At 41.9% G+C, this 17,407-nt stretch overlaps 1 protein-coding gene across 12 annotated transcripts in view; it reads right to left on the bottom strand.

Moving 5' to 3' along the window:
- Positions 1-161: 161 nt before the first annotated feature.
- MBD5 (methyl-CpG binding domain protein 5) overlaps positions 162-17,407 on the bottom strand; it is a 134,683-nt gene continuing 117,437 nt past the window's right edge. For 8 of the 12 annotated variants that reach the window (XM_080599203.1, XM_080599205.1, XM_080599207.1 and 5 more), the window contains 5 exons: positions 15,667-15,878; positions 12,700-13,908; positions 7,382-7,494; positions 2,935-3,010; positions 162-748 (listed from right to left, as the gene is read on the bottom strand). In XM_080599203.1, the coding sequence (XP_080455329.1) occupies positions 677-748; positions 2,935-3,010; positions 7,382-7,494; positions 12,700-13,908; positions 15,667-15,878 (1,682 nt within the window). In that variant the 3' untranslated portion in view covers positions 162-676. The remainder of the gene's footprint in view (positions 749-2,934; positions 3,011-7,381; positions 7,495-12,699; positions 13,909-15,666; positions 15,879-17,407) is intronic. The other 4 variants (XM_080599213.1, XM_080599206.1, XM_080599214.1 and 1 more) reach the window with 3 other exon arrangements.

Raw genomic sequence — 17,407 nt, 5'->3', positions numbered from 1 at the left:
AGACCTGAATGGAGTACAGTACTTCCAGGCAAGGTTCATTCCAAACAGACAGTATAAATGAACACTCAGTGGCGTGAAGTGTATGTCATAATTAAGGTATTACATAATCATGCCTTCTCTCTGCTGTTAAATACAAAAACAGCATCTTTTACATTATCATATAAAAGCATTTAGGCTGTATTTTTATTTATCACTTTACACTGGTAGTCTCTTGTATGTGTACTCAATAGAAACCAAAGAATTTTGTACACTATTTTTTTGTACAATAAAAGATAAAGTGTGCATTAGGTACGCTTGTACATGACAATATTGTACAATATTTACATTTCAGATATCACCATGAAATTCTGTATTATCTATATACACAATGAAAATTTCTCAGAAACATTTGGACTATTTCTTATAATCACAATTTTAGTATTATAGAAAAAAAAATCAGTAATCATCTGACATTGTTACTGTAACCTTTCAAGAGTTTTGATTGGTTTATCCAGCAACTGCTATCCCTCCTAATCATCAAAAATATTGTACCACTACTCCACGTAGCACCCTGCGGTGGTGTCTATCTGTCTTCATATAAATATTGATATAACCACGTCTATACCAATACCTACATATAGACTTATGTGCACGTTCGTTTTGATAAGTACTGGACCAGTAACAAAGACATTCAATGTTATCTAGAGATCTTCCTCCTCTTGGGTTTTGGAGGCTTCACTTGTCTGTCTCCCTGTGGGATTTGGTGGACCTAAAAACAAGTATATTTACAGGTTAGCAAAGGACATTGGTCAAAGTACCCAGCCACAAACAAACGAGTTACGGGATTGCTTGGGCTGCTGCTAGGCTGCCCCTGCGAAACCGTTCTCAGGATTTCCCGTTTACACAGCCCGAATGAAAGGGGAGCTGGAGAGCTGTCCAACAGTGCAGAAGGGTACTGACTGCCTAACGAGGAGCTCAGCCCCGAACAGCAATTACGTCCAATCCCACGAAACAGATCTCTATAAAGCATTTTGACGTTAGTGATAAAGTAGCAAGTCTGTGGTGAGAAAATACTGCTAACGTGGAAAAAGATCAGAGAAGCTGAATTCAGGTCTGCGGCAGCCTCATTAAGGACACGCTGCAATTAGCAAGGTCTGTTTCCAGCTCGTTATTAAAGCGATGTGTTTGAATCTGAGTTCGATGCTAGATGGATTCGAGCACAAGAGTTTCCCATCGCTGGCCGCCCAGCGCAAAGCACGGCGCGAGCAGCGGGCGAGGCGGGCAGGGCACGGAGTGCCACCACCATCTGTCGGCAGCCGGCAGCCTGCGCTCTGCTCAGCGCCGCTCCCAGCCCCGGCAGCGCAGCCACAAACCCCGGAGCACTGTGCTGAATTACTTCCTGGGTTCCTTTCTGAATTCCTGCAGACCGCTAACGTTTCCTACTTATTTATTGGCTCTTTCCAGCAGAAATGATGATTTAAGCTCATTAGCTTGTTTGCACATGCTTTTCATTTAAAACGTAGCTGACGACTGAACAGCAGCAGCTGAAAAAAATGCGAGCCGCTAAAAAGGGAAGCGCTGATTCCCTGTGACTGCTTCTAAGAATCGTAATTTTCATGGAAATAAACCCTGATTATGAATTTTGGGCCCAGATAATTAAAATATAAATCAAGATGACGTACTGACACACAGGCTGGTAGATCAGCTTGCCCGCGTTAGGAAACTACCAGATGAGCAAGTCCTGGTAGAGCAGTTTCCCCTGAGCCACTCTCTATCTGAGTTAAAATACAATCACAGCGAGGTCTGAGCACTGCTGCATTTGTGCACGGAGGGCAGGTGGCTGCCACCAGCAGCACGGGCCGGCCCAAACGTCTGAGGGGTGCTCTAAGTGGCACGGAAGATGAGTGTGCCGTACACATCCCGCGGGTACTTGCAACAGACCCGCAGTCAGGACCTGCTGTCCTTTCCTTCTAATCAAGAGGAAGACGTTTCAAATCAAAACTCAATCTTATTTAATCAATTCACAACTTTAACCAAAAGATTTGGTTTTGTTATTACTTATGGCAACCACTAAAAGCAACTGAATAATTTATTTAGTGTTTCTTGGTGGCTCTGAAACCAGCTTTGAGCCTGCAGATCTGTCCAGATTTCCTTTTATGTGCTCTAGCAGCTCCCCTAAGTCTTGCTCATCCCTCTAAACATGCGTGTGTACTGGCATCTTTAGGACTGAGCATCGCATAACCAGAGAAAAAGAATTACGCAGTCAAGTGCTTCATAATTAATAATTTGCAGAACTACCAGTGATGAGATACGGGAGGTTATAAGTACTGTGACACACTTCTCTGCATGTTATAAAGGAGTTACAGACGTGTTCTAAATATGAACGACTACATTATATAAGGAAATGTTACACTGGAAAGATACTGGGCTTACCTAACAACAGTGTAAATATTTTTAAACGAGCACTGTTAGACTTGATACCAGGAACACCCTTTTTAACTTACCTTTTAGGACAGTATCTTTGTCACATGAGGAAAACTTTATTCAAAGGGTTTGATACTCAAACAAATGATGCTTTTAAAGGTGGTTTCAGCAAATGAGCCTGATTTTGTGTCACCAGCCAGAGAAAACCCCTGGAATGTGAGCTGGACTGGAACTTATCAAGACAATACCAGGCTGCATGTGTAAAGTACGTCCAGGTATCTATCTTTTAAAAATACATATAATTGGCAATGCAACTAAAAATGATACATCTTTTCCCAATTTTTCATAATAACTGGACATTTGCAAACAGTTTGTCAGGCAAGAAAAATATTGAAAGTTCCCCGTTACTTAAGAAAACACAAACAAAATGTACGGAAAGGAACCCAAATCGACAATCCCAGCCTCCAACTGACACACATGCACAAACAGAGAGAGAAGATGAAATTATTGCTAATGTGAAAAGAAACTTACATTCCCAGACATTTTGTCTAGTTCACTCATGGCCTCATGTATAGCAGCTTCTAAATGGTTATTTAGCTTTCCACTTCTAGGAAGAAGAAATTAATGTTATCAGTAACTTAGTAGCAGAAAAACACTTACAATTAATAATAAATGCATTAATTCATCAGACACATTTGAGTATCCGGAGAGCCTCCCAGGTTGTTACAGCACAAACAGCAGGAGCAGATCCCTGTGTGACACTGTGCCAACTAAAGGCTCGCGTTAGAATTGCAGAAGAAAAATTAAAGGCAGCGACCCGGACTGTTAGTTACAGTATCTGCGGGACAAACGACAAGCAAGCGTGCTCCACCGTAACCGAGCGTTTTGCGCGCTCCTTTTGTTATCGTCTTATTTTCACTTCACCAGCAAGAAGCGCCAGCCCTGTGGGCGCCGCCGAAGCGCGGAGAGGCTGCTCGGGACTCTGTGAGGACCTGCAGTGCTCCTCAGCACCCCTCGCCTCTCCTGCTGCCCGCTGGGCGCTGCCTTCGCCTTGCCCCGGCAGCTCCACTTCAGCGACACCCCTGCGAAGGGCTGAGCAGCGCGGCGCTGCCTGCTCGTAAAATCACTGCGCGCTCTGCCAGGCCTTCCTCCTGCCCAAAGCGGGAAGCTTGCACCTCAACGTCCCTCCGAGTTTCACACCGCTCGAGGGACGCACGGCACAGCGCTCCTCCCAAACGCCCGGCGATCCCCTCGGGGCATGTCGGGGAAAAAGGTGCATCTGGGCACGGGGAAGTGTTCCCTGCGGCAGCCTCCAAGAGAAGGGAAGCTTCTTCCAAACCAAAACCCACCCCAAGCGCATCTAGAAGAGTTGTGGGCTTGAGGAGAAATGGCTGCATACGAAATGGGACAGATCCTCCAGGAGATCAGAGATCGTCCGGTGCACGCCCATCGCGACAGCCTCGGGATGCTCTGATTATGCACAGAAAAACTGTAACAGGAAAACTTGTCCCAAGGCTGGCACCGATGGCCAAGGCACTGGGACCGTCCTTCACAGAAGGGGACACTTACTAAATAAATCTTCCCTTTTAATAAAGAGAGAAGGACCATGGTGTCAGCTGGGATGGAACGCAGGCCTCGTCCTGCTACACAGAGCTGTGCACGTCTACCTAAGGCTTTGAGCGAATTCGTTAAAACCGGGGTAAAGGAATTTAGAATGATGTATCCTTATTAAGTTTAAACCAGCCAGAGAAATTATAAAATAATCTGAAATATAGGTTCTTATACACAGCTGGCCATGGCCACATGGCTTTCTGAATCAACTCAGCTCGACTGCTTGCAAAACCGAGTTTACGTTATGCAACCCGGACAAGTAAGGACGCCCTGAGATACTATAAATGCCGAGCAGAATATTGTTTAGTGGCAACGTCACCTCTAGAAAGGCACCATGAGGGCCCCATTTGTAATGCAGCTGTATTAAGGACTGATAACGCCGCTGATTTGAATGTCATCTAGAAGCAGCTTTCAGATCGCAAGTTACTGAAGTTATTTAATCAACATGATGCCCTGTCAGCAACCTCACACGTCTTTATCAGATTTTTTCCCCCCGCTACTTCACAATCTCCTATTTTGGATGGTTGAATAAAAATTAAGCAATGTTTGGAAACCCAACGTGAACTGCTTTTTAATATCATTTGCCTAAAATTCAAGATTAAATTAAGATTAAATTAAACTTTGTAAGTTTGAATTTCTGCTTTAACAGAACTGCATCTGAGATGATGTTCAGCATGCAATTAATGGGATATTCAGCGTTCGGTAGCATCTTAGCAGCAACCACTTCTAACAAACTGGGAAGTTTGGATATGGTGCGGTAGTTTCGCTATTTCTCTGTTAAAAGAATAGGGGTGGAGGTTTTCACTGGAGATGGAATTTTTTACTCCGTAAGCACAATAGAAAGTACGGCAAAACCAGCAGTGATTGATGTGACTTAATTTATGGTGATTTTCACTGTCATAATGAAACAGCCCTAGCAATTAAGATAATCAAAGGCAGTATTACACAGCATGCAGATTTCTCCCCCCCGTTTTTCCTCCTTCATGTCTCGCCTTCGGGTAGGATGACCTCTTGAGGTCACTTCCACCCTTATTAGATGCTTAGGAAATTTTTGCTATGAGTCCAAAGAGCCATTTGGCAGTATTAAAAATACAACTGGCGATATGAATTGGAGTCCTAAGACACTGATGGGTTTTTTCCACTAGCCACATTCCACCGTGAAGACAAGGACCTGCCCTTGAGTCGAAGTTTCAGCAGTGCCCATCACCGAAACACGCAGTCACTGCAACAACAAAGCAGAGACCCTGACACCGCACAAACTTGCGCCAGGTATGACGCGTGATGCAAACCGACCTGTAAATGCCACAACTTCTGTCAAACTCCATTTAAAAGATTCTAGCAGTAGGTTCCCTCTCCCGTTAAAAAGCAGCACTTCGCCGCTGCTCGTGCTGCGAAGCCGTGCGAGCACACTCGTGCCCTGCAGAGCCGCGCTCCACGGGGAAAATGGCACACGGCCAGCAGGAGGGACGTCGCCGACCCGCCTGCTCCAAGCTAAAGCCACGTTCGAGCCTCATTCAGACATAAGTCAGCGTGCACAGTATGGATGGAAATGGTAGGGATGGCAAACGGCACATGCCTGACAAAACAGAAGCACAGAGGGGGAACTAAACATGGAGAGAAGCTGAAAGCACGGGAGGAGATGGCACCGGCATTGGGTGATGAGCTGGTGCCTTGTTTATGGCACCTCGATGTCATTTTGAGGGTCCGGGTGCTAACCTTGCTCTGCTCAAGACACCAAACCTCTGCAGTGTTGGCCCATGCTCCTTAAAACTAATTTCTCCTGGACTTCTTTACCTACGTCTTTGTATTACAGAAGTGCCCAACGTGGTGTCAGTGCTGGTGTGTGTAAGTAATGGGTATTTATCCGTGTGGTAACGGAAACCAACAGGAGTTGTGTTCCACATGTAACTGCTATATCTAATGCTTAATCCTCCAAGGTTTTGGACCCTTGTGCAACAAGATGCTACAAGCATATGTATCATGGAGAAGACCATAAAGAGCTGTTTCAGATAAACTGAGAACGGACCACAGGTAAAAGAGAAGGGGCTGCCCTCTGGTCCACACCAAAAGAGCAAACTACTTGAAATATGAGGTACAGACAGGGATAAATACGGGCGAAAACCTGTAAGGGCTGTAAAGGAGCCCTAGGACCAGGGGCACCCAGGGGCCCCACACTGGGGCTATCTGACAGCAGTGCCACGAGAAAGGGCACGGGGCTCCGTGCAGGTCTAGACAACCCCCAGCCTGCCAAATACATGACTGCAAGTCAGAAGACGGGAGGTTTTCTTAAACTGTGTTGCTCACTCCAACCTTAACAGCCCTGCAGATCAGCGGCTGTCGCCTCCTCGCGGCACGTACTTTGTGTCGGGGAGCAGAGCCAGCACCCGGCTGCCAGGAGCCCCTCTCACCCTACAGCTCCAGCACTTGGGGACGGTGAAAAATAAAAGATGGCATTGTCTCACTGGCATTAAAACTATTTCTGGTAAGCACTGCGTGACGTATAAATAGAGGAAAAGCTGACACCTTAAATGGAGCTGGAGACAAATAATTATTTAATCCCGTTAAGCCCATGCTTCTTGTTCTGAAGACAAGTGGTGTGAGCGGACGTGACACTCTCACCCAACGTAATGCATTTTCAGTGCAGGAGCAAGCGCACAGCAGCATCCCAGAGCAACCCCAACCACAGCACCACCTCTGCTCTGCTGCCCTTTTACAGCTGTCGAGGTTTTATTTCTCCTCAAGTCAACCTCATTTTCCTTTTTTTTTTTTCTGTGCTTTCTGTTTCATGCCCTAATATTCAAAGTTTCACAGGCTTTCCATCCCTGTACCTTGATAAATAAAGGCTAAAAGGCCCGATAAAACCAGGCAGTTCACACACGTCTGACGGAGAGTGTAAGGGAAGCCCCGCACCGAGCCGCTGCCTGGTTACACGCAGCCAGACTTCACAAGGTCTGCAAAGCTTCTCGGCAGTGGGAAATAAACGGAATTTATCGGAATAAACCTGTGCTCTGCCTGCAGCAGCAGCTGACAGAGGGAGAGGGAAGAGATAAGAAGGGCAGATCTTGTTAAAAAGCGCATTTGGTCAGAAGAGTTTTGATGTAATAACTTTTTTAGCCGTAAATTAGAATCCCACACATGAAAGCTCAAACAAGCAGGCTGACATTTTACAAAGGCTACTGTAAATATCAGAAGATGCAATAAAAATGCAGATACCAAAGATCTCGTGATTATCATAACCAACACAAGGAATTCAGAAAATTAACTTTTCTGTTTGGCAGATCTGCCAGGGTCCCCAAAATGGGAGGCTCTGGAAGCAAAAGAATGACATTATAACATCCCTCCGGCAAAGGAATGAGCGTTCACTTACTTTCTGTTCCTTTTCCTGGCTCGGTTGTAAGCTTCTAGACCTTCTGTTAGTGTCTTCAACTTCTCTGGCTCCACCTGAGTGAAGGTATGAACACCAAACCACATTACCCAGACCTGCAATTATTAAACACCGCTTTTACTTTACTGCTAGACATGCATTATTAAGGAGCCTAATTTTCAGCGCATCCATACGACACCGACCTTCCCAGCAAAGAAATTAATGTATAGCTACACACACCCCCTCATACACGTATCTACACACTGTAATTTCTCTACATATCCACACCATTAATAGCAATACAAAAACAGAAGGAAAATAGTATTTTAGAACACAGTTTTTTATATTATTAAGGTAAATGCTGTTGTCTCACATCCTGTACTCCCATTCTACCAATATATGGGACATCTCTGAGACTGCCTGGAACAGCGAGTTGCCTAACACACGTCATACTGCTTTTACAGAGGCCATCAACGTGAACACGTGTTACATCACCTCACCCTCTGGACGCTGTATGTAAGGCCCCAGCTCGGCAGCGCTGCTGATGGCATGGCCAAACCCATTCCTGTCTCAGAAGAGCTCAAAGGCATAAGGCCTTACAAAGATTGGGGTGGGAGAGGGCAGGAGGAACAAGCTTTACTTATGCACAGTAGGAAATTATGAATTTTAGCTACTGCTTGTTTTAGCCAGCTAATTTATCCATCCTGAGAAAGGGCTTTTAATTTTATATATTTATTTTTTACGTATTTTTTTTTTTACTGAGCCCAAGTTTTAGTGATCTGCTGAGTCAGGAACGAATGTGAGCATGTGCTCACCAGGGCTGCTGAGCTGCTGTTTGGAGTACTTTAATTGGAAGTTTAGGTTCTCTTGAAATCAACCAGAATTGTAATCTTTTAAGCGAGCTGTCCATAAACCACAGCATCTGATCACTGGCGCCACCAGTCAGTGCTAGCGTAAACAACACGAACACGAGAGGAAATGAATTACATGGTCTGTAGGATCTTATCGTGTGCCTTCACAATACAATATCCCACTTAACTTCGCATATTATTTTGGTTTGGTTCACAGTCATTTCTGCTTGTAAAAATACAAAAATATGTTAAAACTACATCAATTTAAAGAAAATGACCTGATAAATTCCATTTTTGTCAGTAGCGTTATGTTTTGCTTGACTTATTTGCATAAGCTAACAAGAACCTTATATAGCATTTGTTTCATTAAAAAGTACAGCTTGTATTTTGACACAAAGAAAATTAAATCCATAAATACAAATTTATTAAGCATGCCTACATACAATCCTAAAAATAAATTTGAATGCAACTTCCATCTAAAGCCAACCTTTCGATGAATAAATAATTTATATTCACAACGAAACTGATTTTTAGATGTGACGATCTGAAGTTAATGAGCAGGCAAGTTGTCAAAATCTCCAGACACAATGCCAAATATAATACATGTTTAGACCAAATTTCACATCTTGAACTCCTGCATCTGATAACGAAGTTGGGAACTACTGCAGCTTTGGGAACTTAAAAGACGAGTCATTACTCGTGAAATCTGCACGCAGGGAGGCAAGATTTCTGTTTTCATGAAAAATATTCACTTATGCTACAGACTGCAGCACTTCTCCCTTCAAACTACGCACACTTGTAATGCAAGGCTGCGAACACTTCACGCAATTCCTTTCCCAATCAGACTTTGTAAAAATACCAATGCATACACGTGAAATGCAATCGACTGAGGAGCTGCAGAGCCGTGAAGGATGCACAGAGGACAAAAGGCTCAGGAGGTGCATGAGGCGAAGGGACCGGCCGCAGCAGCGGACGCAGCTTCCCTGTCTGCGATACGCCAACGCTCAAGCCCGCACCTTACAGCACCTCTGAAAACTACTAAAGAAAAAAACTTACATTTTTCAAACTGAACAGAATTAAATGGCAGTAATCATCCCGATCCTTTACAGCTGAACCTTTACTTTGTGGCGATGCTGCCGGGAGCACTCCAATGGCACCACACCCGTACAAAGGAGGAACAAACTGCAGCGTTGCACATGTCTGCCCTCGGGTACAAAGAAAAGCTAAAGGGTCAACTACTTGTATGAGGAGTTACTACCACATTTGGGTAACAAGTGACTTATGTTAGAAAAAGGATCAATATCTTCGTTACAGGAATTGTGTGATGGTAGAACAGCCAAGAAACCCAAACCTGCTAGCGCTTTTTTGAAGCAGTGTCAAATTGCTTACGTAACATGGAATTGGAAGCAAGTATAACATATATTGGGATTAATCATATCACATCCCTTCATTTACAACACCCCCTTACAATAGTAATACATACAAACTGGATTTTCAGGACTCTGATAAACCACACCTATTCTTATCTCTAGGACGAGAAAAGCTCAGTTTCCTCAGGCAGGTATTTATACAGGCTTGGTAAGAGTCCAGTGTTTTATGCCACTCTATAAAAAAAACATTCATAAGCCAAATTATTATGAAACACCAAAAACTGTTTTTCCTATTGTAAACTTTTAGCATCAAGTACTAACTAGTTGTAAAATCCGAAAGAAATTAACTTGTGCTCTCACAGACAGGAGGCTGACTGCTAGCACGGCTCCCTGGCAGGAACTGCTGGATAATTACTGAAACTACAAAACAACATGCCCAAATTCTACATTTATGCCATTTTACATATATCTATTAGAGCAGAGAGCAAAATTTTCCCCCAGAGAAATCAGCAGCACCTTCCTAGTGAGACAGGAGCCCGCTCAGAAACACAGACTGGCGGAGCTGTGGGTCCTGCTGCCCCAGGCAGCTCTCACCAACGCACCGTGCTAGCTGCTCAGGACACAGAAGTATTATTACATATAATACCCAAATTCTTAATGGAAATAACAACCAAATTAATGTATGATATAGAGAACACAGAGCATACAATGCACAGCGAAATTCCAGAGCATGGCTAAAGCAATGTTACAATATTGGAAGTTAACATCTGATTACACAAACACTTTAAAAGATGTTTTAAGAAAGCTCCTCAGAAAATCGCGCTTCCAGAACCGCTGGTGACTCCCCCCATGCATTACAACCTTTCAGGATTTTCTGGAGTGCAGACTTTCTGAAGACCTTTTGGTTTTCAAGGTTTTTTTTTGGTTTTCATTTCAATTTCAGACCAGGCTGTCCAAAGACCTGAAGGACGTGGCTGTGTGACATGTTATGGGAGCGCTTGAACACATGCACAGACTGCCACCGTGCACGCCAGTTCCTGCCTGCTTTGCACTAGAAACACAACTATGATACAAGCACGTGCACATGCTCATCCTGCTTCTCACCTCGTTCCTATTTCCCAGCATCACTTAATTCAACCTGAAATCCTGACCTCTGAAAGGTCATTCACTCTGTACTGCTTGGTGGTGAGAACCAGCCACACACGTATATAAATGTATAAATACACGTGTAGAACAACCATGAAACGGACGGCCTTCTGAAGCAAGGGGATCTGTTACACAGGACTTCCTGACGAAGAGCTTGAAAGTCTCTCTTGCTGCCTTGACAGTACTGCATCCGGAGCATTTCCTCGGTTTAGGAGGGATCCATAGGTTGCTTTCCTGTTGTTTGTGCTTCAGCATACAATAAAATCTATGCCATTAAACATGATGCCACGCAATGTGTTTAGATAATGTACACAAGGGACAGAAATAAAGAAAGCGGGTTTGCACAAAAACAAGGTTTGCACAAAAACAACCGTACGTTATGGTAAACACAAACTGGGAGTAAAGTTTAAATTGCTATGAAATACAAATGAAAAAAATCACCTCCTTATAAAAGTTAAAAATAAAAAGCTCTTAAAACGTGTCAGAACAATCTTATAAATATGGATTTGCAATTAACTTTGTGAAATTAACACAAATACACACTTGAACATACATACAGTACAAGAACTGTATTCAGAAGTCATATGGGACCTTGACATTATTCACCTCCTAATTTTTCCAGTTTAATCCTTTACTGTTTGTGGTCTGTCTCATTTGCCTATAGTTTTAAAAATGATTTTTAACTTGGGAATCTAATCTTTATAAGGAACGAGCTCTTAAGCATGCAAGTGCTGTTATTAAAGCACGGTGACTTTCTAAAGTAAATAGTTCTGTTCAGAGTACTCAGACGGGAGCTCCCTGAAACCGCTGAGGCTGCGGAGATCAAGGAAGAAGCCTTGAAAGAGAGACTGAAGTTCTCTTGAACTGGGGTTGAAATCGTTCCAGCCAAACAACGCCCCAGATATTTATACTACCAATTCATCAAAGGCCTGACTCTTTGAGCAAATTATGTTTGCACATCAACCTCAGATAACTCCATGACCAAGCGCAGGAAGAGCAGCGCTGGTTACAACACGGAGATACCAGCTCTGGCTCGTGGCATCCCTGAGCTGTGCACTGGTGGGACCTGGAGCACCCCTCGACGTGTTCTTGTGCTCTCCTCTGGGCACTGGCTCTTGGGCACTTTGTGAGTAAAGGAATACTTTGGCCCAACCTGCTCTGGCTAGTCCTACATTTTTATGACTGTTGTCACGCAATCTGCTAGTTGGGAGTATGGGAAAAAGATACAATTTTCACGTGGTTCGACTTCTTTGTGCCAGAGGTAAAATGCTGTTTTGTTAGGTCTTGGCTTTCTACGTACGTATTTTTATAATTGGCATTTTTTAAAATAGCACTTTGAAAACATTTACATGTAGAAGATGTGAAATAGTTTATGAAAACTACAAAAATATAATGTCACACACTTAGTGGAGACTAGAATTTAAAATACTTAGCATACATTCTCTGACAAACATACTGTTAGTACTAAAAAACCTGGACTTCAGGACAAACGAGCAAATTGGAGTGCTTTCTTCACTATTATAAGATGTTCCAGACCTCTTTTCATGGTGAAATGCACGTATCCACACATTTCCTCCCAAGCAGTGTATGTGGCAGTCAGCAAGATTTTCCTTATTACAGACTCCTCAATCTGATCAGATCACAGTTTCCCTTTTTCCAGTTTTCACCACTTTTAGATGTCTCCATATGCCTTACACATTATACCGGTTTCTTTGGACACAACACCTTTAAGTTCACCTAAATATACACTGTGAGTTTAACAATTTTGGGGATAAATTCCATTCTACAAGCTGTAGTATGGAGGGAAAAAAAGCAAATTGTACTATTAAAATACGAGACAAGTTAAAAAAATAAAGGACCAAGGTAAAGCATTGATACGCTATGGTTTGTATAAGCATATGTACACGTGTATATAGGAAGATAGATAGATATGTGCATATATATATAAATATACCTTCCCCTCCTCAGCGTTTTGTTGACATGAATTGTGAACTTCTTCTTCTCTTACTAGTTTTCCAGGCCATGAAGTCAGTCCTTTGATTTGGCCCCAGACCAAGTCGCCAACATTAAACGTCCTCGGCCTGTAATGTATCAGCTCGTTTGAAGAAGGGGAATCTGGATTCCTTAGGTCATCTTCACTACTGATGCTTTTAGCATCTGAAGGGCTAGGCACACACCCATTAATGCTTTTGGCATTAAAATCTCCATTGTAATGGATATAGTCTTTAACTAATGAACTTTCCAAGCTATTTGAGGAACTTGGAGATTGCTCTTCCAGAATCAGGTCTTGTTTAGAAGTGTTCAGCAACTCCCCAAATCCTCTGTTCTGCTGAGGCCTATTTCCATTTATGTGTGCACATCGTTCCACAGTGTTCTCCAGTCTTTCCTTAAAACTCATCATAGTTCTTTTGTAATTGTTATACCTGAAATTCTCCTCCAACATTTTATCACTTTGACAGTTTCGCTGTGATAACAGTATCTGATGCTGCTCGCCTTGTAATAATGGCAGTGTGGAGATGTTATTGGGCCTTTCGTGACAAGGACTACTATGGATATGTGCAGAGTGGTCTAGAAACTCATCACATTTCCATCTGTTTATCTCACTGACAGGACTTTGCTCCCCTTCCCACTGTTTTTTGGGTGTGTTACAACTTGTTGATTTGTAATATTCATACCCATCCCCTTCACTTGAATTTTTACCATGTTCTGAATTCTTCAGTATTCGCGTTCCTCTAGCGTTCCTTATCCTACCTTCGTGATCAGAAACAGCAATGTTTCTTCCATGGATTACTGCACTGACAGCACTAGAAAGATTTAATGGGTCACCAATTGAGGCTGTGAAGGCACTCATGGCACTCAAAGCTGGAATGGGACTCATTTGTGTTGTACTGCTAACGGCAGTGGTGATTACTACTTGCATTCCCTTGCTTGCAGCATCTACAACTGCTTTGTAGATAGCGTCCACTGATGTATCACCCTGAGCAGCGACATTGAGGTTATCCTTTGCCTGTTGTCCAAGAGATGGTTCAGTTCTTTGCTGCAAATCACAAGATGTTTCTTGGAAAGGAGGAAGCATAGTGTTGGAGCTCTCGGGAACTGGTGCCATTCCCATCTGAGAGATCATTCTTTTGTTTAGGACAGCAGCATCTTCCTGCATTCTCACCTGAAAAAAAAGGGAGAGAAAAAGATGGAAATTGCTGTTCTGCTTAAAACTCCACTTCAATAGAAAACTTTGTTTCATTTTAATAAAAAATTAGGATAGTGGCCAGGGGTGATTATTTGTTACAGTATATAAACAATTTTATTTTGGTTACGCATCAGTTGTGGAGCTTAATGCTGGATAAACTAGACAGAAAAAAAAATAGGAAAGCAAAGCCATCAGCTGTTAAGACTTTACCTCATGGTTCAGAGTGAATGCCTTGCATGCAGTGATACAACCTACTATGTACTGCTGAGACTACATTTTTATCTCCTTTTTCACAGTCTTTTCTGAGGTTCCCTCTTCTGAAGTACAGCACCCGCCTTTTTTTCTCTGAAACCCTAGCCAACTCCACCAAGTATTTCAATATTTCTGTTGTCAACTATTCTCTTTCATTCCTTCTCAGACCCCCAGTTTTTCTTCTTTCCTCCCAACCAACTGCTCCTCTAGGCTCCTTACACGTTCCTCCTTCAGTGTCTGGAAAGTAGGCCATCATTGTCCTTTTGCAATTGGCCAGCATTTCTATTTTCTCCCTTTCGTTTATGTGCTTCTCTCATGGGATCTCTTTTTACTTTAGTCCCTTGTAAACCATGTCTGCATCCTTTTGCATTGCAGCTGTAATGTCAGGAACTGCCACAGTAAACTGTAACCTTCAGATTAAAGTAACTGTGCTTTTTGTATTTCTTGTCACATACGTAGGCAGTAAAGACGACATCAATAAGAGTGTTTTAATAAAAAACAGTAACAAACAAGGGCAAAATATTTCCCAAAGCTCCTTTAAATACTCACCATTACTATTTATATAACTGAGAAACTGAACCAAAAAATACTGAGATAAAGCTACCAGAATTCATACAAAAACAAAGGGAGTTAATAGGCAGCTGGAGGACTGTGATTTTGCAGTAGCAGTGAAATGCCTACACTGAGAAAATGACACGTCTTCTTTTTCCTTCTTAAAGGGTAAAAGCACTTGCTGGCACTATGCACGCTTCTCTCTTCACATCTCGAGTTCTGCAGCAACCACAGTAATACTGAATAATAACACGCATACTGTAACTCTGCTTTTATTACCTGTTTTGGTTGCTATGCTTCCTGTCAGTTTGTTAGTTTAATAGTTCAGGTTGCATTATGAAGAGCTATTTAGGTGAATAGCATGAAGGTATCTTTTTTTTTTGCACGGTTTGTCACTGCATATTCATTCTAATCCCTGTTTTCTTCAATTTACACAATCTGCATCAAAGCTACCTCTTCCATTCAATTCCAGTGGGAACATACGAGGGATCTGGTCAATCGTCACCTATCATCATTTATTAAGTTTCTAATTACTGTAGAGAGGTATCAACATTTCCTTCTAACCATTGAATCTTTGAGCAGTCTAAAAGGGAATTCATGATTTTTTTTTCAGAATGGAAAACAGTTTTGCCAAAAAATGTACGGTAATTATCAGAATGCACATAGCCTAATTTTTTCCAATACATAGAGCACAGCTGTTTCCAAAGATACTATACCCAATTTCTAAGGAAGAAGGTATCAAGTTTCAGTAACAAATGTTACTGATTTGCAAAATCCAAAAACTACTGAAAGAGGCAAGCAATTGTATATATCATATTGTCTTAATCACTCAGCAAAAAAAAAAAAAAAAAAGTCAAACTATGGAGGATATAACTTTACCTACTTAGAGTTGCACATTTGTTTGAATATTGATTTAATTTTGCTTTCTACCTGGAAATTTTGGAACAGACATGCCATGGGGTTTGGGTTGTTAGCCGGGCCAGGAATCGGGGGCTGGCCTTGAAAGCCCTGCATGTTCTGATACCCCTGGAGAAGGTGCTGTTGCTGCTGATTTGAAGGAAACATCTGATTGTTGTTTAATAGCGACTGGAGATGACTCAGTTGATGGTTATTCAAAGTAGTGTTTATAGATGACATGTCACCTGTAATTCAAACACAGGGAAACATAAGTCAGTACAGTTTTCAACAGTCAGGAGGAATTTCCTTGACTCAAATTTCAACTGACTGCTAAGCAAATGCCTCTGTAAAACAACACTTTTCCCCTTCAATCTTCTACGGAACGGTCCTCAAGGCATGTGTCTCCTAATCTTTATTCCTTTCTTTCTTCAGCATTGCTTCTTTTGCATGTCACATCTATCTGGACTCTTTCTAAAGGTTTCTGACATGACTGTCTCTGCCTTTGGAACGGTACACGGCCAAGTATGGCAGAATGAGCTTCTATCATATCGGTGTCTTGGAATCTTACTCTTAGTTTCCAAAGAGTGACTGCTTCAAACAGTACTGGGGTGGTGAGGGGGGGGAGGAGGAGAAGAGAGAGAGAGAGAAAAAGAGAAAATAATTTAAAAAAACAACAAAACTTGTTTTTCATTAACTATGACAAAATAATGTGATCTAACTGCACGTGAGTAAAGGCTTTTTGGGTCACAAACATGTTAGTCCACACATTTTCTGTTTTTTAGCATTCTAGAGATGCAATTGCATTAACATTTTCCATAAGATGAAAATCTCACTGAACACGAAAACTCTAGTTCTAGTAAAATAAGTATGCTGTTGAACCTGACTTTGTGATATAAAAAAGCTTAAAAATGTATCAATTTCCTAGTTGTTTTTTTTAACATAAAGTTCATGTTTTCCTTAAAATTTGCATTTGCAGAATCATTGGTTATCTATTTTACATTAAAAATGTCAAGTAAGATTGAGTTCACGGTAGCCGTTTAGTAGGTAGGTATGAGGTATTAAGCAAAATACTTATCAGATCTACCACTATTATTTCCTCCTCCTACTGTAGGAGGAAACATTGGTTTATGTAGTCCAAAAATCAGAGGAGTGCTAGTTACATTACACATTCTGGGTAAAGTTCATCAAAAGACACAGGAGAAAAACTTGTATTTAACAGCTTTTTATCACTCATTATGGGATGTATGTGCTTGTTAGTCAGATATACCCTGGCTTTTTAAACTCCAAGATACAGTTAAAAAAAAAAAAAGAAAAAACAGAGCAATGAGAAAATATAAATACACAACAAAGGGCTCAAAGGGCAACCTTCCTCTTTGAACTTGTGCAAGGACTTGCTTTGAGTGCTTTATGTATTACTTTACAGGGAGTCTGCTTTCTGATGGTTTTGGCACTTTTGATTCATTTGGAAAAATGCACTTGGCCACTTTTCATCTACTGCACAGCTACTCGTACTAACCCTGTGATGCCACATGCACTTGAAATGAAACAGTGCATCCCAGAGATGCATCTAGGCTTTTATTACTTGAAAAATGAAACAAGTCCAATCGCTTATAGGATTTTAAGATGTATATAGTAGGTCTAGGTGGCATCAGAATTAAGAATGGAATATAAAGTAATTTCCAAAACCAGTGTGAAGTATTATGGAATTAAATTAGAATGTAGTTAAAATGTCTTGCAGTAACAGTTATGTTTTCTCAATAAACAAGCTGTAACA

The sequence above is a fragment of the Anser brachyrhynchus genome (genome assembly GCF_964034855.1).
Source record: "Anser brachyrhynchus genome assembly, chromosome: 7".
Lineage (NCBI taxonomy): Eukaryota > Metazoa > Chordata > Aves > Anseriformes > Anatidae > Anser > Anser brachyrhynchus.
This window is presented reverse-complemented; position numbering and strand designations above follow the sequence as displayed.